At 43.6% G+C, this 21,308-nt stretch overlaps 1 protein-coding gene across 1 annotated transcript in view; it reads left to right on the top strand.

Annotated features, from left to right (window-relative positions):
- The window catches only part of LOC136426526 (complement receptor type 1-like), a 48,140-nt gene extending 27,863 nt beyond the window's left edge, over positions 1-20,277 (top strand). Inside the window, exons 26-49 of the mRNA XM_066415191.1 lie at positions 9-188; positions 542-721; positions 1,201-1,374; positions 1,580-1,756; positions 1,990-2,169; positions 2,371-2,544; positions 4,455-4,631; positions 4,990-5,169; positions 5,615-5,791; positions 5,956-6,135; positions 7,314-7,493; positions 7,965-8,141; positions 9,052-9,344; positions 10,313-10,580; positions 11,487-11,672; positions 12,443-12,550; positions 13,343-13,384; positions 14,180-14,487; positions 15,335-15,602; positions 16,300-16,485; positions 16,940-17,119; positions 18,054-18,162; positions 19,183-19,249; positions 20,143-20,277. Coding sequence (XP_066271288.1) covers positions 9-188; positions 542-721; positions 1,201-1,374; positions 1,580-1,756; positions 1,990-2,169; positions 2,371-2,544; positions 4,455-4,631; positions 4,990-5,169; positions 5,615-5,791; positions 5,956-6,135; positions 7,314-7,493; positions 7,965-8,141; positions 9,052-9,344; positions 10,313-10,580; positions 11,487-11,672; positions 12,443-12,550; positions 13,343-13,384; positions 14,180-14,487; positions 15,335-15,602; positions 16,300-16,485; positions 16,940-17,119; positions 18,054-18,162; positions 19,183-19,249; positions 20,143-20,196 — 4,205 coding nt within the window. The 3' untranslated portion in view covers positions 20,197-20,277. The remainder of the gene's footprint in view (positions 1-8; positions 189-541; positions 722-1,200; positions 1,375-1,579; positions 1,757-1,989; positions 2,170-2,370; positions 2,545-4,454; positions 4,632-4,989; positions 5,170-5,614; positions 5,792-5,955; positions 6,136-7,313; positions 7,494-7,964; positions 8,142-9,051; positions 9,345-10,312; positions 10,581-11,486; positions 11,673-12,442; positions 12,551-13,342; positions 13,385-14,179; positions 14,488-15,334; positions 15,603-16,299; positions 16,486-16,939; positions 17,120-18,053; positions 18,163-19,182; positions 19,250-20,142) is intronic.
- Positions 20,278-21,308: the final 1,031 nt, after the last annotated feature.

Genomic DNA, 21,308 nt, shown 5'->3' with positions numbered 1-21,308 from the left:
CATTTCAGGCGTACAATGCCCCCCGTTGGGGGCCCTAACTAACGGAGCACGGACGCCCTCTACCGAAGCGAGGAACTGCCAGGACGTGGTCACGTTCACCTGTGACCAGTGCTACAACCTGGCCGGCTCAACCAGTGCTACCTGCCAGACGAATGGGCAATGGAGTGCAAATCTACCGACATGCAATCGTAAGTAAATCTTTCTGATGATTCCCTCACGCAATCGCAGTGCTGCACAGCCGGGCTGACAGAAGCTGGAGTGTAACTGTGCCGACGTGTACCTGTATGACTAAAGGGCATATTTTCAGATTTCTGATTCAATTCATGGCCTAATTAATAAATGTACTTGACATGATATATGATAGTGTCTATCAGATTGTTGCATTTACCTGGTACTAAAGTCAAGAGAGTAATAGATTGAAATCGCTTGACTTCTCTGTATTCATACATGGCAGAAAGATACATGTATGAATTACAGGCGTTTTCGTGCTTTTTCAGTATTAAAATAGATCCCATTATTCAAAAGTTATTCACCATTTCAGGCGTACAATGCCCCCCGTTGGGGGCCCCAACTAACGGAGCACGGACGCCCTCTACCGGAGCGAGGAACTGCCAGGACGTGGTTTCGTTCACCTGTAACACGGGATACGTACTGAACGGAGCCGCCAGTGTGACGTGTCAAGCTGACACAACATGGACTAGACCTGTGCCAACATGCACGCGTAAGATGACCTTTAGGGAACTGATATTTGTAACAACATGCAATCAATACCCTTGCGGGAGATAGTATGAAAGAAAATCATGAAGATCCATCAAGTCAATTTTTCTCCTACATGCAAACACACAAACATGCAAATTCCGAAGCTATACTGTTGAAAAACGCCAGGTAACGTTTAATGATTTTTGAACTCGACCTTTCTTTGCACAACCGCTACACACCTAACAAAAATCATGAAGATTCATCAATGGTTTCTCGAGTTATGCTCTTGACATACATACAGACCCACCCTACAGCTGGCGTAACCGAAAACATAATCTTCTCGGCGAACATAACTACAAAACAGTTTGTAGAAAAAAAGCATAGTGTTTTTATACTCAAGTGGGACTGCAGAGACCCTTTACAACCAATGTTGGTCCATGCATCAATTGTTTGTAAATACTTAGTCGGTTTTGATCAATTAAGATTATTGAACTCTTTCAGCTGTCCAATGTCAGGGCTTGACGGCCCCAGCTAACGGAGCGCTGAGTACGACAGCTAGGACCTACCAGACCCAGGTCACTACCACCTGTAACGCGGGATACACACTGAACGGCGTTGCTACCACAACGTGCCAAGCTAACATGGCATGGAGCAACGCTGTACCAACATGCACACGTAAGATGACTTGCAAGTTGGTACATGATAGCAATGTCCATCAAATAGTAATATGCAGGTATTAACCAGATAGTGAAAATTGCAAGACCTTTCTGTATTCAAAACATGAAAGACAAGCATAGATTAGGATTCGTCATTTTGTGCATTTGTTTTACTACAGATCTAGAAATAGATATCCGCAATAGAAGTTTGTTAACTATTCCAGCCAGACCATGCCCGACGTTGACTGCCCCAACTAACGGAGCGCTGAGTCCTCTCGGACCACACGCCTACCCGACCACGGTGACGTTCACCTGTAACTCGGGGTACGCACGGAACGGTGCTGAAACTACGACATGCCAAACTGACGGAAGATGGAGTAATCCTCGTCCAACATGCACACGTAAGAAAAATTCCATGTTGATAATACTTTAGCGATTTACCATAGCCTAGCGATTTGAATCGGGTTATAGTATACAATCACTAGATAGATTATGTAAGTATAGAGAGCATCAGAAATATATTGCGTAAGCTTTCCGTCTAGATCTTCAAAACATAGTAGACAGGCATATGTTAAAAGGCGTTTTTTCTGAACGGATGTAAATCCCCATGATAAAAGGTTATTGACCATTTCAGCTGGACAATGTCCGGAGCTGACGGCCCCAACCAACGGAGCTCGCACGCCCCCTACCGGAGCGACCTCCTTCCAGAGCGTGGTGACTTTCACCTGTAATACGGGATATGTAATGAACGGAGCCGCTAGTGTGACGTGCCAAGCTGACACAACATGGACTGCTCCTGTCCCGACATGCGCACGTAAGACGAATTCTAACTAATCCACATTCATAACATGGTTCAACACGTCTGTATTAGATAGTTTCAACTTAAACTACTAGTAAATGTTTACTGATTTTAACACCCTAGGGGTACCGTACAGACCTTTGACAACGATAATGCACGGGGCGACATGCATCATCAGAATCTAGATATTTAGACAATAATATTGAACCTTTTCAGCTGTCCAATGTCCGGCGTTGACGGCTCTAGCGTTTGGATCGCGGAGTACTGAAGCCACCTCCTACCAGACTGTGGTCACCTTCACCTGTAACACGGGATACACACTGAACGGCAATGCCAATACGAGGTGCCAAGCTGACAGAACATGGACTAACGCAGTTCCAGCATGCACACGTAAGATGCATTTTCAACTAATAATAATAATTTCATGCCATACATTGTACCATGTACGATTGTTGAGCAATAAAGTTCACTTCACTAATAGATGCAATTTCCTGCAAATTGTTGTTTTCACACTTCTACACTGTACTGTTGAGAGCATGAGAAGGGAAGCCTTTTCTAATTTTAGACATTGGCCAACAGACGTCTACTAACGAACGTCGTTTCATGTATGTTTTGTACATAAATACCCTCTTCTTCTTCTCATGACCTTAGGGCCCTGTCACACTTGTGCGTATATTCAAGTGCGCGTGAGTTGCGCATTAACATTTTTTTGGTTTAAGTAAATTTTGCGGGGAGGAAGTTGTTTTCTACTTTAACCCATAGTTGTGTTGTCTGGTTATCAAACCAAAGAAATTACTTCTTCGGCTGCAAACTTAATCTAAACCAAAAACATGTTAATACGCAACCCATGCGGACTTGTATATACGCACAGGTGTGACAGGGGCTTAAGAGGAGTAACGTATCTGGTAACCTCCTACATTGTAGGTTTTCCTCCCTACATACATAGATACGTAGATAGATTCCAGAACATGACTCTTTTACCATTTCAGCCGTACAATGCCAGCTGTTGAATGCCCCAACTAATGCTAGGGTCACATTTCCATACCGTGGTCCGCCCGGGCTTGTTGCGGGAACGTAAAATAAAAATCCTTATCAAGGATTATACACAGATCATGCTTATGAATAACCAGTTTTACGTTTATGTCTTTTGTTGTCTTCGATGTCGTACTTTTAATTCCGGCAAACTGCCCGGCCGGGCCCCGGATTGGAAATGTGACCCTAGCATAACGGAGCGCGGACACCATCAAATCTATGAGTATCCTAGGCCGCGACCCCCCCTAGTTCGAAAGTGGAGTTAGGGGGCAATATTTGAGAGGATGTAAAACCCCACCTCTTGAAAGGAGGGATGCGGGTCGAACTGTCTGGTACTTGGGACCCAGCCTTGCCAGCAAACCAGTTTTTGCTCCTAGATGCAAAAAAAAGGAGTTATTGTCTCAATAACATCAAACTTGTGCTGACTTTTTTTCCTATTGTACTATCTAAAACTGTCTCCACATTTTTCGGTATGAATTCATAGTTCGTGGGTAAAATCTTGCTAAGTACCACTGACGAAATTTTGTGGATGCTACTTGGAACGTCTGACCGTTTCCAAAATCATATCCAGTTGCTTGTCATGAGTAACTGCTTTTTCACGTAGTCTACTTTACCTGTGCGATAGTGTACCAGACGAGCGTCAACAAGTAATGTCGTTGTTTGACCTCAAAGGAGACAGCCACCTATCAAAGCAGGGAACAATCAATCAATCAATCAATCATTCGCAGGCATCAGTGTCTGATGCATGGCGGCTGCAGACATGCATAGGGCTCGCCAGGCTGGTCTGCTCTCGGCATAGGCCCTCCAGTTGTTTCTGGTGACTCCCAGCCCCTGGAGCGTGTTGAAGATCTGGTCTTCCCATCTTCCTCTAGGGCGACCTCTAGGTCGCTTCCATGACGGGTTGGGTTCCGATGAAATCAGTTTGATGGCGTCCTGAGTAGGAACCGCCCTGGAGACGTGACCCAGGAAGATCATCTGTTGCTTTGTGATTCTACAACTAAACGGTAGTTGGTTAGTTCTGCAACGGACCGTTTCGTTGGAAATGAAGTCATCCCAACGAATGCCTTCAATCTTCCTCAAGCACTGAGAGTCGAAGGCATCTAGTTTGTCCGCTAATGCCTGTGTAAGGGTCCATGTCTCGGCACCGTACAAGAGGGCAAGGGAACATATCAGGTGTAATTTGTATGACCATGAATCAATCATATGCTAAATATCAATTGCAATGTACAGCTTTGTTAACTGATTTGCAATGTCTTGTTCACTTTCAGCTGTACAATGCCCAGCCCGGACAGCACCAGCAAACGGAGCAGTGAGTTCTACAGCCATAGGACGGTACCAGGACGTGGTCACGTTCACCTGTAACCAGTGCTACAACCTCGCCGGTTCAACCAGTATTACCTGTCAGGCGAATGGGGAATGGAGTGCTAATCAACAGACATGCAATCGTAAGTAAATCTTTCTGATGATTCCCTCACGCAATCGCAGTGCTGCACAACCGGGCTAGCTGACAGAAGCTGGAGTGCAACTGTACCAACGTGTACTTGTATGAGTAAAGGGCATATTTTCAGATTTCTGATTCACTTCATGGCCTAAATAATAAATGTACTTGACATGATATATGATAGTGTCTATCAGATTGTTGCATTTACCTGGTACTAAAGTGAAGATAGCATTAGATTGAAATCGCTTGAATTTTCTGTATTCATACATGGTAGACAGATACATGTATGAATTACAGGCGTTTTCGTGCTTTTTTCAGTATTAAAATAGATCCCATTATTCAAAAGTTATTCACCATTTCAGGCGTACAATGCCCTCGATTGGCGGCCCCAACTAACGGAGCACGGACGCCCTCTACCGAAGCGAGGAACTGCCAGGACGTGGTCACGTTTACCTGTAACACGGGATACGAACTTGACGGAGCCTCCAGTGTGACTTGTCAAGCGAACCAACAATGGAGTGCCCCTATTCCAACCTGCCGACGTAAGATATAAACAAACACATCTTGGACTGATACTGTTTCAATATGCGGACGTAAGGCGACTTTAAACTAATTAATATCAGAAAAAAAGTATAATGTTTTTAACACTAGACCGGCGGCACGCTGGCGGCGTCACTGCGGCCGATCGAATTAACAAAGCATTCAACGAATTTCATCGACAAAAAATTGATATTTTTAAGATTTGTGCGTGTTGTTGTCTTTTTGGTCATACTTGTACGTTTTGAATGATATTCCAATTATAAGGTCAAGGGTAACACAGATCCAGTTTAGGACGCAGCGACGCCGCCAGCGTACCGCGGGTCCAGTACTAGTGAGAGGGGGCTTTAAGTGGTGCAGCCCTTGAAAAACCATGATGCACGTTGCTCCATGAATCTTCAGTATATGGATCTTCATATGGTTTTAACCATGACTATTGAACCCTTTCAGCTGTCCAATGTCCGGAGTTGACGGCTCCACCATTTGGATCTCTGAGTCCTGTCGGAGCGACCTCCTACCAGGACGTGGTCAACTTCAACTGTAACCCGGGATACACACTGAACGGAGCTACTTCTGCGACGTGCCAAGCTAACAGGGCATGGAGTAACGCTGTTCCAACATGCACACGTAAGATTTATTTTGCACTAACAGTTACAATTTCTAACTCATTGTGGTTTTCACACTCCTACACTGTAATGGTGAGAGCATAATAAAGTACGCTTATTTTAGAATTCAAACTTTGCAAACAGACGCCTACTAACGAATAGAATATGACTATTTCACAATGTCAGCTGTACAATGTCCGATGGTGGTGGCCCCAGCTAACGGAGCACGGACGCCCCCTACCGGAGCGAGGAACTACCAGAACGTGGTAACGTTCACCTGTGACCCGGGATACGTACTAAACGGAGCCGCTAGTGTGACGTGCCAAGCGAACCAACAATGGAGTAGACCTATTCCAACATGCACAAGTAAGATGAATTTGACACTTACAGTTACAAGATCTAAAAAACTATGGCATAAATTATAGTAATGAGAGTATAAGATGGGTAGCCCCTGATGATTTCTAAACATTTGAGAACAGACGTCTACCAAGACCCCCATTCCACTTGGACGGCGCTCTCACCGCGCTCTCACGGCGACCTAAAATGGTCCAGAGCGCCGTGAGAGCGCCGAACTCCTGGAAAAAGTGCTCAAGTGGAATCTCTACGGCGACTCTTGCGCGCTCTCAGCGCGACCAAAATGTCAAATGTCAGCAACTTTTTAAAGATTTCACAGATCACTCAACGAATTGCAGAGATAAAGAACGAATTTTTGTTACGTTTTTTGTACTTTGTTGTCTTCTCGGTCATACCTTACCTCTAGCATCATATTTGAATGATAAAATCAAGGGGAAAACAGATTCAATTTTAGTCGCTGCAAGTTCGCTCTGTGTGCGTCTTAAGTAATATATGTATGTTAAACTTGTTTTTTCTGTGTTGTCTGTCATGTAAACTGTTAGCAATAAATATATTTTATCATTCTACGTTATAATAGAAAACGTAAATCACAGAATTTTGAAACACATTTTGAATCACTAACAATAAAACTTGGAGGGAATTTAATTTGAATTGAAGCAAGTACTTGTAGCTTTTCGTCAATTTGTATTACCCACGAGCGAAGCTATGTTTTGACCACAAAATTCCCAGAAATTCAGGATACAGCACTTCAAGAATTGAATTCGTTTGAACTACAGTTAAGACCATTCAATTCTCCTAGAGCGCTCGCTGCGATCCTTGAGCGCTCGCTGCGGCCCTTTGATCCCACCTTGCGCGCTCTCACGGCGCTCACCGCGCTCTCACGGCGCTCACCGCGCTCGCTCCGCGCTCTTTCGGCGCTCTCTCGGCGCTCGTTTTTTGATCGCCATCCTCGGCGCTCTCACGGCGAAGGTTTTGAGCATGTTCAAAACCATCGCCGAGGTGACGGCGCGCATGGCGCTCTCGCCGCGCTGTCGGCGCTCTCAATAGCGCTCTCGCCGCGCTGTCGGCGCTCTCACGGCGATCTGGCCAAAATGAGGTCGCCGTGAGAGCGCGGTGAGAGCGCCGTCCAAGTGGAATGGGGGTATAACGAACGTATTTCCAATTTCATTATGACTATTTCACCATTTCAGTCAGACAATGCCCGATGTTGACGGCACCAGCTAACGGAGCGCGAACGCCCCCTACCGGAGCGAGGAACTACCAGGACATGGTCACGTTCACCTGTAACCCTGGATACACACGGAACGGAGCTGAAGTTTTGACGTGCCAAGCTGGCGGGCAATGGAGTAATCCTCGTCCAACATGCAATCGTAAGATGACGTTGAAAGTAACCAATACAAGCAAAGTGTAAATCGGAAGGCAATTCATACACCCACATCAGGCAGTAAAACCCATAACAATTTTTAAAAAAACTACGTCTGTTACTAAAAAGTAGACACGGATTTCGACTGATAGAAGACATTAGCTGGCGGACGTTGTTTAAAAAATCTAAAATACAAGCCATTTAGATCGAAAGGCAGTTTAAACACCTACATTAGACAGTAAAAACCATAACAATCAAAAAACTTATACGTCTGTTACTAAAAATTAGACACGGATTTCGACTGACAGAAGACATTAGCTGGCGGACGTCGTTTAAAAGATCTTTCTAAAAATATTCCTTGAGATTCTTGTGTCTAGTATGAAAGAACAATTTATGGCATTCTCATATCCTACACAGCAGAAAATTCCGTGATTCTATTTCTAGGTTTGACGGTTTCTTTTTGTGCTCTCTGTTACAGCTGTCCAGTGCCCTGCTCTGACTGCCCCAGCGTTTGGATCGCTAAGACCCACAGGAGTGACATCTTACCCTAACCGGGTCATGTTCACCTGTGACACGGAATACGACCTGAACGGCGCTTCTGAGACGCAGTGCCAAGCTGGCGGAACATGGAGTAATCCTGTCCCAACATGCACACGTAAGATGACTTTAGACTAATGCATATCTTAAACAAAATGTGGTTTAATAACAGTTTAACATAAATGAAAAAAAAAGACTAAACAGAAGCAAAGTAATTATTTGATACAGACGTGTGATAACCAATATTGCTCCATGCATAGTCTTACTAGCAGATATTGAGATGTATGTCCTTGAGGCATTGTGTACAATACATGCTTTTCATTGATGTCCTTTTCCATTTTGGCAAATAATTGAATTAATTATCGACACGTCGATGAAGCTTAGACATTCAGGTAACAAGATACGCAATAAAACAGTTACTCAGGCAACTGGGTGGATTAGTTAACGGTTAGATGTTTCATTTGCATACCAATTCATAGTTGTGGGTGAAAACCTGGTGAGCTACCAATCTGTTCATTTGTTAATGGCAAAAGGTAGTGGATGATACCTTGTTTACAAAACTGTCTAGTTGCTCTAGTAACTGTTCTCATGCAATAACCTCTTCCTGTGCTTTACAGCCGTACGCCGTATTCCAACATGGCGCAGCTGACGTCAGATGAAAAGCCTGTCATTCATTCTTCTTGTACTTTCATTCATTCATTCATTTATTCATTCATGTTTAAAGAGGCCACCATTTTCCATCCTAATAACGTTTTCAGACAAAAGGAAAGCTACTCTCCTCTTATTAGTCTTAACATCACAAAACCGAAATATTACAGAAAAGGTGGGATCATTCGTCTTCCACTGTCTCGGAAAAAGAAGCCGGACCCAATAAGTTAGAACTTAGTGTCAGTATCTTAGACTAGTCATATGTTATTTGTTATTATTGTCTGTACGCCCACTCCGTGTTACATGTACATGTACTTGCAATTAGCCTACGGGCAGGAATTTGCAATAAACTTTTATAAACTTTCATTCTTTAATAATAGCTGAGAGCTGTGCGCGACTCGATAGTGACGGCTGGGACATCGTGTTCCTCATGGACTCCACCAGAAGCGTGGACTACGCGAGAGTGAAGAGTGTGACTCGGGACATCGCCGACCGCCTCCTCACCGATGGCAGTAACACCCGCGTGGGTCTGGTCCAGTTTAGCGACAACCCGACCGCGACCTTTGACCTGAACACGTACAACACGAAGTCTGCCATCATTAATGCAATCGAAGGGGCTAACCAGCTTGGCGGTGGCACCTTTGCAGGAGGTGCACTTACTTATGTTTCACAGGTACTCGTCTCTCTCCTAAGCCCCCCCTCTCACTGGACCCGCCGCTTCGTGCCAAACTGGATTAGTGTTACCCTTGACTTTATAATGGGAATATCATTCAAAACGTACCTAGCTACCTACCTAGTCCCTTGACCTCCGGGTCGTTGGGGGGGGGGGGGGGGCAAGGTAGCAGTGAAGATGGAGATCTGTCTCCAGGCTCGTCTGTTTCTTGCGACAGTCAGCCTTTCGGCCAGGCTAAGGGACGTCCACTCTGCATGCAATGTACAAGTATGACCAAAAAGACAACAACACACAAAGCTTAAAAAGATTCGTTTTTTGTTGATGAAATTCGTTGAGTGCTTTGTCAATTCGATCGGCCGCAGCGACGCCGCCAGCGTGCCGCGGATCCAGTGAGAGGGTTCTTATTTCTCATGGCTTCATGCGATTTCATTCACACATTACCTATGTGAAGACGAAAGAGATGCCAATTAACCTTGAAAACAAAATCGTCGCAAGTATAGAGTACGTAATGTTTCCTTGGTCTTGTACCCGATAGATTCAAATTTTGGCGAAGTTTCAGGAGCAGGCCTAATAGTGTAGTATGCGTCTGGTTCCAAAGAATTCCAACGATTCCGCAAATTTTCTGTAATGTTTCCGCGCATGTGTCTTGGACACCATAGCTAGAGAAGATGGCATTCCAGCTATGTCACCAGCGAGCCATTCAGAGCGCATACTCGGAACAAGAAGGTTAGCCTCCTTGCTCAGAAGAAGGGCTCATGAGCCCATGCGCCCCAGATTCAGACCAGAAATAGACTGGAACTGCAGTCGCCTTACTGTTTTTAATTGCTTTGAACAAATATCATGGCAGAATTGAGAGTGCTACGTTGGTATTTTTGTAAGATCCAAACACCTTCGCCATGGCAACAATCTTTGATTGCCACACTTGTTCTAATACCGCCTTAACTGTATCCATCGCTTTCTCGATCCAGGTTAGCTTCGCTACAGCAAATGGCGGTCGCCCTAATCGGCCGGATGCGCTCATCGTGGTGACGGATGGCTTGTCGTTTGATGACGTCACCTTCGCTTCCCAATCAGTGCGCGAGGAGGGCATCACCACATTCGCAGTCGGGGCGGGCGACGAAGTAGACAGCCAGCCTCTCAGGGCGATGGCCGCTGATCCGTACAAGGTTCGACTAGTTACGAATGACACGCAGCACACAGCAGCCGTCCAAGCCATCTGGAGGTGGTTTTGCCTAGGTGAGCTGTAGCCTTTCTCTACTCTCCAAGCAGAGGAGGGGTTCCGGCTGGTTTTTGACGTGTTTTTAGGCGTTTTTGTCGGGTTTTCTACTTTGCCTTTTTTTCGTCTCTTCAAACCCTAAGAGACAAAAAAGACAAAGTAGAAAACCCGACAAAAACGCCAAAAAACACGTCAAAAATCAGCCGGAAACCCCTCCTCTGCTTCTAGAGTAGCCTTTCTCTCCCGTTGTGCTTCTGTCCGAAGTTTTGTTCATTCATCATAGAAAGAAAACATGATCCCCTTCTAGTTAATCATATCTAGCTTTTTTTGGTCCCATCATCTACACAGATCCGTGCATTAATGAACTCATTGACACTTTGCACTACGCAGTTCGCGGGGGGGGGGGGTCACATGCTGTAAATGCAGAAATGTTCGCGATGGTTTTATGTTCGCGGCTTTTGAAATCTTTACCGCGAACTTAAACGCCGTTCCAATGTGTGACTGTAGCACTACTATTGTTTTAAACGCGATTTCAAACCCACCACGAACACTCCATTTTCTCCCTAACGCGACATTGAATCACTGCGAACATTTCTGTATTTACAGTAAGAGCACATCAGAGAATAATACATCTGGCCTCACCTCAATGACATCAACATCGTGGCTTTATGATCAATCTCTCAAGTCGAATCTTCGTTTTATCACATTGCAGCCGACGTGTGCTCAGATCCCGGAAATCCAACAAACGGGCCCATTATCTACACAGATCCGTGCATTAATGAACTCATTGACATCTTGCACTGCGCAGTTCGCAGGGGGGGGGGGGGCACAAGAGCACATCATTCATAGAATAGTACATCTGGTCTCATCTCAGTGACATGAACATTGTCGCTTTATCTTTGAATCTTTGTTTGGTCACATTACAGCCGACGTGTGCTCAGATCCCGGAAACCCGACAAACGGCTTCCGACGAGGCACGATCTACCAGGGAGAGAAGATGTTCTTCAGCTGCCATGACACGTACCTTCTGGATGGACCGAGTCCCCTCACCTGTAATGGCAACTTCAGGAGTGCCGCCGGCACATGGAGCGGCGCTGTTCCTACCTGCAGACGTAAGATATTTTCGTATATTTGCAACATTCCCTTGGGAAAAGGCACTTTACACGACTTTCCTCACTCCACCCAGGTGTATGAATGAGTACATTGTTCTCTCTACGTGGCAAGTTGAAATAAGCTATGAAAACCTTGAGTGCAGTGACACGCTGTCCTTGTCTGTCAAAAAAAAGGAAGTTAAAATCCCTGGAGAATGCGTTCACGGAATGTTTAGAATATTTGCAATTCAATCGCAGTACCATACTAACGGCCCCGCCCCTAAGGCGTTGCAAAAAAAGAAAGAAATAGAATTGTGTCTGGATAGTCCGAGTTACCTCACCTGTAATGACGACTTCATGAGTGCCACCGGCACATGGAGCGGTGATGTTCCTACCTGCAGACGCAAGAAACGTTCCATTTACAACATTCCCTGGGGAATGCGTTCACGGAATGTTTAGAATATTTGCAATTCAATCGCAGTACTATGCTAATGGCTCCGCCCCTAAGGTGTCGGGAAAAAAGAATTGTGTCTAATAGGCAGAATTTCTATCTTTAATAGACTGTTATCACTTCCTGACTAACGTAAATGACTTGGCGATAGTGAGTTCTATATTCAGTGAGTTATGAGTTTTTAAGAAATCAAACCTAATCTGTCTAGATATAGCAAACAGTAGTATTTGTTTAGTCTTTTCAGTTACGATGATGCAAATCAACTATCCGTTGCCACATGTATGTCTCTCATGTTTCTACCATGTACTTGCAAAGAAACCTTATCATATTCCTTTTTTAGTTGGAGACGCATGCATTCCCAATCCGTGCTTGAATGGAGGAAGGTGCTTTCCGACTGCCTCTGGATACCGATGTGTGTGTGCAGCTGGATTCGTTGGACGCGACTGCGGTACGTTTTTACTAGCTCCATTGCTAATTTTTTTAAACAAAAGCCATGCAAACAGTCAGCGTGCCTACTCAAATGCCGCATGACATGAATGTTAACGAACCGTGCACGTTTTCCAACAATGATGACAAAAAATCCTCCGGGTCTTGTTATGTGGTGACCATCGAGTAAAAAAAAACACATTGAATTTCGTTGTACTTTCTTCCTTAGGCTAATTTTTTATCAAATATATTTCAATGAGATATTTACCATGAAACCTTCAATACACACATACATACACACACACATAGATACATACATACATACATGTAGCACACTGTGAAGTGATTGCTTAAAAGACAGGTTGAGTAGGCACGCAATTTAGAATTCAAGCTTTACCTATGAAAAAGTCAAGTCAAAAATAATGAAAGTGTTGAATTTCAAACTTCTTAATGTTGTGAAACTACTTGCATTACTCTTTGACGGACCCTCGTAGGCCATTATCATCGGTTGCGGTTTTAACCAAAGTATAGAACCCCTTAACAGTATCGTATAGAACAGCATGCCCTCGTACATGTGTAACTTGCTGAAGATGGCATTTGCTGGTTTTACAGTTTGGTGTTGAAACTTAGCCTGGGGTCCAGCCTTCTTAGCTTTAGTCCGCTTGGCGGGTAGCGGATATTGGGTAGCGGAATCAAGCTAAGAAGGCTGGACTCCAGGCTAGTTGAAACTGACAGAAAGTATCAGAGTCATATCCATTGTTTTGATTTATACCTGTCAGTGAATAGACCTGACAGGATATTGTTTCTTTTACAGGGTTCCGTCCAGCAACTATAATCCCTGGATTGAGCACTTCAGGTAAAATTCGACATTGTTGCTAATCTTGCAGTAATCTTGCCAAAGCTGTTGTAATGACTCAATTTTACATCATCTGCGAAACATACAGTGGTCATACAATACGTGGTTTAAGAGTAACAGGGGTCGGGCATCAAAAGAACTCCTTCCCCAGACAGCCCCCCCCCCCCGATAGGGTTAACGTTACACGTATTCTCAGTGTTGCATTGCCTTAGAATAACAAAAAAATCTGCCTGAAAACTAAGGATTGTTGTGAAGCTTTTTCACTGTTCGTGTAGCTGGCGGGCCGATTGTCGACAGACTGAACGAACCCGGTTGGGACCCCCCCCCCCCGAAAAAAGTCTCCATACGGTTAACGTTACACGTCTTCTCTGCAGTGTGTTGCCACGCCTTAGAATGACAAAAAAAATCTGCCTGAAAACTAGGATTTTTATGAAGCTTTTTCACTGTTTGCATCGCGAGTGGGCCGATTGTCGACAGACTGAACGGACCCGGATGGCACAAATATGTATCTGTTGTGTATTATGTGATTGTAAACCCGGCAGCAATTCAGCACTGGCTGCCATTGCACGGGTAATTTGTGACCAATAAACCATTATTATTATTATTATTATCATTATCATTCAATGTTGGCATAGCGGGCGGGCCGATCGTCGATAGGTTGAACGGACCATTATACGTACGTTCTCCTCTTCGTTGCAACCCCTTAGAATGACCCTCTAATCCTTAGCTATAGAATGACGAAAAAATCCACATGAAAATTAGGATTTATAAGATGCTATGTCACTGTTCGTATAGCGGGCGGGGCTATTACCAACAGACTGAACGGGCCTGGTTGGGACCTGGTGTACCTTCTGGATAGTTCGGGCAGCGTGGGCTCCTCCGATTTCCAGAGAGTCCGAGATGTCACCAAGAATATCATCGGGCAGTTGCCACTTCGTAACATGAACACGCGCATCGGCCTGGCTCAGTACAGCGACCGAACGCAGAACGTGGAGCTCCTGAAAGACTATCAGGGCAAAGACAAGATCATCGAGAGAATCGAGAACATCAGTCCATTGGGAGGAGGCACTTTGCTTGGAAATGCCATCAGCGACGTTCGAACGGTATGTCATGCTTGATATATTTATAATCAAGTTTATTGCAAATACATGCCCGTAGGCTACTTACAAGAGAAAAACTATCAACGAGAGTGTACAAGCATACAAAGGTGAAACGTAAAACATACGAGTGAAACAGGCAATGAAGATGTAACTACGTTGCGTTCTATGCATGACTATGATAAGATTTTAAATCTACTAAAGTAATGCAGGATGTGACTTCTTCTTTAAAAGCAGTGGATAAGAAGATGCCCAAAGTTGACATTGATGAGTGGGTTGGATGATGTCAAAGGAGATAATGTTCTGTAGATTTTCTGTAGATGCATGTATATGTATCACCCTAAGGAATTTGTTAGTATTTTGCCATGAGGAAGGGGACAGGCGGTCATCGAAACGTCGGCTAGATATTAAGTCTTTGATGCAGAAAACTTTGTTAACCAGTGATGTACCAACCGGTACGTACCAGATGAAACTTTTCACGGTTCATTTGAATTTTTGAAATCAGATCCGTTGACAAGAACTTTCGTTGCTGTGTTTTGTTTTGATTTTGATAAATGCCAATGCTTATTAAATCGACATGGCAAAATCACAGATATTTTCGTTAGGTCTTCTACAACTATAAAAATAAAGTTATTCGTCTGTCGTTTTTCGGCGATGACCAAATTACATGAAGATAATACTCTATGTGACACTGGCGTGTGACAGTGACTGCCACTGACGAAAGGTAGTGGATGCCACCGGACCTGCAACGTCTTGCCGATTCCAAAATCTACCCAGTTGCTTGAGTAAGTGTTTTCTTGTGTATCTTATGACCTGGATGGCTAACTTTCATCGACGTATGCTTTGCTTCTAGGTGAGCTTCACTGAAGAGAACGGGAATCGTCCGAACGTACCCGACGCGCTTGTCGTGGTGACAGACGGCAACTCCGCAGATGACGTCGTCGCCGCTACTGACGCAGCTCGCCGCCAGGGCATCCACGTGTTCGCCGTCGGAGTCGGGGACAACGTCGACAGGAACAAAGTGAACCAGATCGCCGGGAAACCCGAAAGAGTCTTCTTGGCGCCTACACCAGCCGCAGCGCTCACATCTGGCACCAATATGGCGAACGTGTTGAACACAGGTAAACGTCGAACTTGACACTGATGGTTCTTGTTGCTGATCACTTATGACAACTTTTGTTTCTAGGCACGAGAGTAAGCCATAAAAGTGGATGCGTTTATGTATACGTGTGTGCTTTTATGTCCCTCCCTCCCTCCCCCCTCCCTCCCTCCCTCCCTCCCTCCCTCCCTCCCTCCCTCCCTCCCTCCCTCCCTCCCTCCCTCCCTCCCTCCCTCCCTCCCTCCCTCCCTCCCTCCCTCCCTCCCTCCCTCCCTCCCTCCCTCCCTCCCTCCCTCCCTCCCTCCCTCCCTCCCTCCCTCCCTCCCTCCCTCCCTCCCTCCCCCTCTCTCTCTTTCTCTCTCTCTCTCTCTATATATATAATATATATACGTATATTCCCATATTGTGTCAACATACATGCCAGTGTGTATGTCCAATGTGTTTATGTATAATGTTTATGTATAATAATATGTCTGTTTTTCATATGTGTATGTGTGTGATTTTATATGTGTGCTTGTATGTATGTATGTATGTATGTGTCTGTGCGTGCGTATATATAGGGAAAATGCAGAATGGGTCACTCTATTCCTATGCTGTGTCGAAATGCATTCCATCGACAGAGGAAGAAAAAGCATCGCGTAATTTGAACCATTGTTGTCTTATTGTGTGTAGCTATGATTAACTCAGTCATCCTAACACGTTAACGTTTTGTTTCAAAGCAACTGAATGCAGTAATCCTGGGCAGATACCGAACGGTCTAAGCCGGGGAACCACCTTTGTGACCGGTCAGATGGACTTCAGCTGCGACGACGGCTACGCGCTGGTTGGTCAAAGCTCGCTCACGTGCGTCCAGGATGGTCAAAATGCCAGATGGTCGGGCCCTGTGCCGGTTTGCAGAATTCCTGGTGAGATTTTTCAATCTTACAGAAGGTGGATGAGGATATGGTTAGCCGCCGCCATGTTGTTGGGGTGGGTCGATCCAAGATGGCGACTGTTCATTCGAATTGCACAGACCATGATTCTGATTTAGTGATCCTTGAATTTGCAGATGCAAAGAGCAGGCAAGTTGAAGTAGAAGGCATATTTCTCACACAGTAGATTCATAAACGTCTTTAAACAACCAACATGGCTTTGGCTTAATCAAGCACATAAATAGTGTTGATACTATCCACTGGTGGTCCTATGACAGACAGAGACACCAGACACTGTATCTGACTAGTAATCAATAAAAACGCCTGTCTATCTCGAGCAGTTCTCACCAGGCAAGCACCGAGTCCTTTGCCCGCCACTAGTAGTGCCTAAACCATAGTAACACTGGTGGTCAAAATGATCTTGTCCGAGGCTTATTTACCATTTCAGCCGACCAGTGTCCGGCGTTGACCGCACCAGCTAACGGAGCGCGGACTCCCGCTACCGGAGCGAACTCCTACCAAGACAGGGTTATGTTCACCTGTGACTCGGGATACGTACGGAACGGCGCTTCTAATACGACGTGCCAATCTGACGGAACATGGAGTAATGATGTTCCAACATGCACGGGTAAGACGACTTTGAAAGTAATAAATATTCCAAACGAAATGCAATCGATAGGTCTACATTTAGGCATCTTTTAAGAACCAGCAGAAGAAGGCGTCCTTTTCTAATACTCAACAGTTGCTGTAAACGTTTACTAACCCATTTCGCTCCATGCATGGTTTGTAGATTCCTAAAACGTTCCTCTTGTTCAAGACGATGTCAAATCATCTGTAAGTTGGAAAAATGACCCAATTTCTACTTATATAGAACATTCTTTCGGTTTAGGGATATGTATAGTGTGGGGAAGGATGAGAAAGCAAAAATTGTGGAAAAGCTAATGCGGACCGCACAGATCAGACGTCTGCTTGTTTTTTCGTCCGTCTTAACGTTCTTTTGTTGGAATTTTATTTTGTATTTCTTATGATAATGACCCTCTCCAACGACTGTATTTGGGTTAAAAACAGCTTGGACAGGTACCTTTGAACTTGACCGTCGTCGAGAGGAAATAACTTACATGTACACGACCGGTATTAATAATTAGTTGGGCTATAAAGATCGTAAACTGAAAACCCCTTCCCACACATTCCCCCCGTTAACGAAATTGTGAAGTTTTATGTACGAATATAAGATAGTCTTATAGAACAATTATCAAAATATAATACAAAATAGAGGTGCAGAATAAAACTTGACATGCTAATCAACAATATAATAAGGGCTAGCATAGGTCTTTGATATAGTGTTTCAATCGAGTGGGGCTAATCTTTAATTTCGGTATTTTTTCTAATAATAAAGCAGTCGTTTAAATATTTTCCCATTTTTGCATTAATTATGGGGATTGTTGCATTTAGATATATACTCAAATCTGTCTGTAGCATCGAGACTCGAGCATCGAAATCTGTTGTACTTGCAATTAGTTTGAGAAATACAAATAACATAAAACATTTGTCGTCTATTTCAGCTGAGGGTGCTGGGGGCCAACCCCCTTGGCTGGTTCCCCTGATTGCCGGTCTGGCCGGTCTGGCCGCCCTCGCTCTCCTGACCCTCCTACTCTACAAGTTTTGTGGACCGTAAGTCTTCTTCGATATAAATCTTGACACGTACGTAACAACAACAAACCACAGTATTAGTGTTTCGGAATAAAGAAGAAAGGTGAATCAATGCGGATGAGAACTACAAACGTTTTTTTGTTTGTTGTCTCGGTCCCTACAAAGACTGTTGCTTTAGGCCCGGCCCTGTTAATTTGATACGTGCCACCGGCTTTGAAGATACAACAAATGATAAGGACATTTTACCGCAACATAGGCACTGCTGGGTACAGTTGCTACAAACGCAAAGCAGGAAACGAACAAGGGTTTTAGGACCCGAAATCTCCATGAAACGTTGCTTTTTATTAAACCACTTCCCCCCATTAGGGCTCCTATGGTAAATTTATTAAGTTTCAGCTAAAGTTTAATTCGTAGCTCAATTGGCAGCGGCTTCACAGTTGAGCCCCCAGGTTCCAAGTAGTTGATAACTAGCGGACACCGAGTCCTGGGAAGGGTATCCTTGTTAGAGCTGCACCGCCTTTCGAACGAGACGTAAAATGGGGGCCCCGTGTTCGAGAAGGTTTCACGAGCACGTTACAACAGCTCTATTACCCAGATAGATACCTATTGGCTGTAATAATACAACATGGTGGATGATTATCTTTAAAAAAAAACTTTGATGGAGACTCATCATCAGCGTTAACATGGAGACTAGTTCTACGAAACGGAAGAAAACAGTAACACAATCAACCATATAGTTTGGAAACGGTCAGACAATTCAGGTAGCTAAGCATCCACTACCTTTTCAATCACTGACGAAAGGTAGTCGATGCTACATGAAGCGCCAGTCTGACCGTTTCGAAAATCGACTTAGTTGCTTGAGTAACTGTTTTCTTGTGTAACTTATTGCCTGGATGTCTAACCTTTATCGACGTAGTTCTAGAAAACTTGAATTTCGCTGGGGTCACAATTTAAAATGGAATGAAATTGCACTAACCATGAAGTTGGTATAATCATTTGCTTGTAATTTTACTTCACTCACTCGATTCATTTTTAACACAGAGCTGCCGCCGCTGCACCACCGCCTTTGCTTTCAGCCGGTCCAGCTCCTATGTTCGCCGAAGAGCCGGTAGGATTTATTTCGTTCACGACCTATATCAAGAATGAGAATAGTAATAACGACAAAGACACGATTTTTTGAATGTGATAATTCTTATGACAACGACAGAAGTGAACCTCCGTGAATAGTTTCATCAGGTTGGTAAATCACGGAATAAAACGACTCTTTTTACACAACCAAGACATTTATTCAACCGACGTTTCGGTGACCATTAGTGAACCAGTCAGAATTGCCTTGAGTAAGGTGACAGATGGTAACCGAAAAGCGTCGGTTGAATAAATCTTTTGGTTGTGTAAAAAAAAGTATTTTTATGCAGGTAACATTGACCATAACAAGATGACCATGATAACAGCGTTAATAATGACACCTTATTTTATTCAGACGATAATACTGAATGATATATACTAAGGTTAGGAGTGGTGATAATCCGTATGATGATAGTTCTAACGTAACGATGACATATCGTTCTGTATACGATTATGAGAAACAATCGATAACCTGTTAACCGGTACTTATTTGTATATTCTTCGTAATTTTCTTGGCTGTTGATCAAAATAGGACGATTGTCGAATACGAAAACTGGCATTGTCTTAGACAAGATCTGAAATCAACCTAACGTGAAAGCATAATAAGTTTATTGCAAATTCATGCCCGTAGGCTACGTGTAATTGCAAGTTGACAACAATGAATAGCGATGCACAAACATAAAGTGAAACATAAGGAATACATGTGATACAAGCGACATATTCACGAAAAGCTAATCGTGACGTCTTCTTTTTGTTTTCCCTCCCAAAACGCTGACCGCACCCGCACATGTCACGCTCTCTTCCCACCTCAACCTACGCCCATGACGTGTACACCTATGCCCATGACGTGTACACCTACACCCATGACGTGTACAGTTTAAAGAGATGGAGGAACAGGTCGCCGTCATCGACTTCGTACCGAGCAAATAATCATCAGAGGTTCAACCTGCCTCCACCAGTTTGTACTAGACTATGGCAGAAACTTAAAGTTACAGTTGGCAACAAAGTCGTTCACACTGATGCAAGTTAAAAACATTGATTATTATAACTATACAGTGGTGATTGTGAAATGTCATAGTTCAGCGGTACTCTACTCATTTTTTGACAAAAGATGACATGTCCAGAATTGTTCATCCCCCTTTGTGTTTACGTTTACAGATGTAGTTACAGAAATGATATCAAGTCCAAATTGTTCTTGACTCACAAAATAAATGTGATATTAGTATGAATTTGAAAATGTCCCGAATTATCTTATTTTTGAAAAACATCAAATACGTCAAGTTCAAAAGGAGTGTGAATAATTTTGTTTGTTGATAGTTTAGTTAACTGTATCGGAGTGAAGACGATGTTTGAAGTACATAACAAAATGAACATGCTTGTATTCATCTTGCTAATTATTTTTAACACTTAAACTTGTAGGAGAAATTGTTTCCAAATTTTAGGAGCACCGTGTTTGAAGTCGATATATTTTTACTTAGATATGGTGGGTGGAAGAAAAATCTAACATTCAATTTCGCAATTTCGAAAGTAAGTGGTAGCGTGGTTCACAAAGTTTAATGTCTTAAAGTTGGTTCATTACACTGTATACTTAAGGTAGATTTTAAGTCTGTATGAAATATGCATGTTTCCGTTTTGTAAGATTTCTTCCTATCACTTTCTGTCATGTCATTGTGTTTTACTTAGCTACACTTTTACCATGTAAATTGTCTGTTTTGCTTTGTGATTTTTTGCGCTCTCAGTAAGTTGATATTACTGACATCACACGAATATTCTGCAGAAAAGCGATAAGTAGATCCAAGGAGGTTTAATCAGATTAATTTGATTAAACCTTCTTGGTAGAGCGAACCGGCACTAGAATAGCATGGATAGCAGGCTAAGTTAACTATAGTAACGTTTAGGTTAACGTTAATTTTTTTTGTTATATTAAGGACAAAAATGCAAATTGAAAAAAATGTAATTGTATTAACCACATTATCGTGGTGGCGTTGGAATCTGTCGCTTCTTTGGAATAAATTGCGGGTTTCTAAAAAAATGAGTGTTTT

The sequence above is a fragment of the Branchiostoma lanceolatum genome, chromosome 2 (genome assembly GCF_035083965.1).
Source record: "Branchiostoma lanceolatum isolate klBraLanc5 chromosome 2, klBraLanc5.hap2, whole genome shotgun sequence".
Taxonomy (NCBI): domain Eukaryota; kingdom Metazoa; phylum Chordata; class Leptocardii; order Amphioxiformes; family Branchiostomatidae; genus Branchiostoma; species Branchiostoma lanceolatum.
Note: the sequence above shows the minus strand (reverse complement) of the source record. Positions and strands in the feature narration are given on the sequence as shown.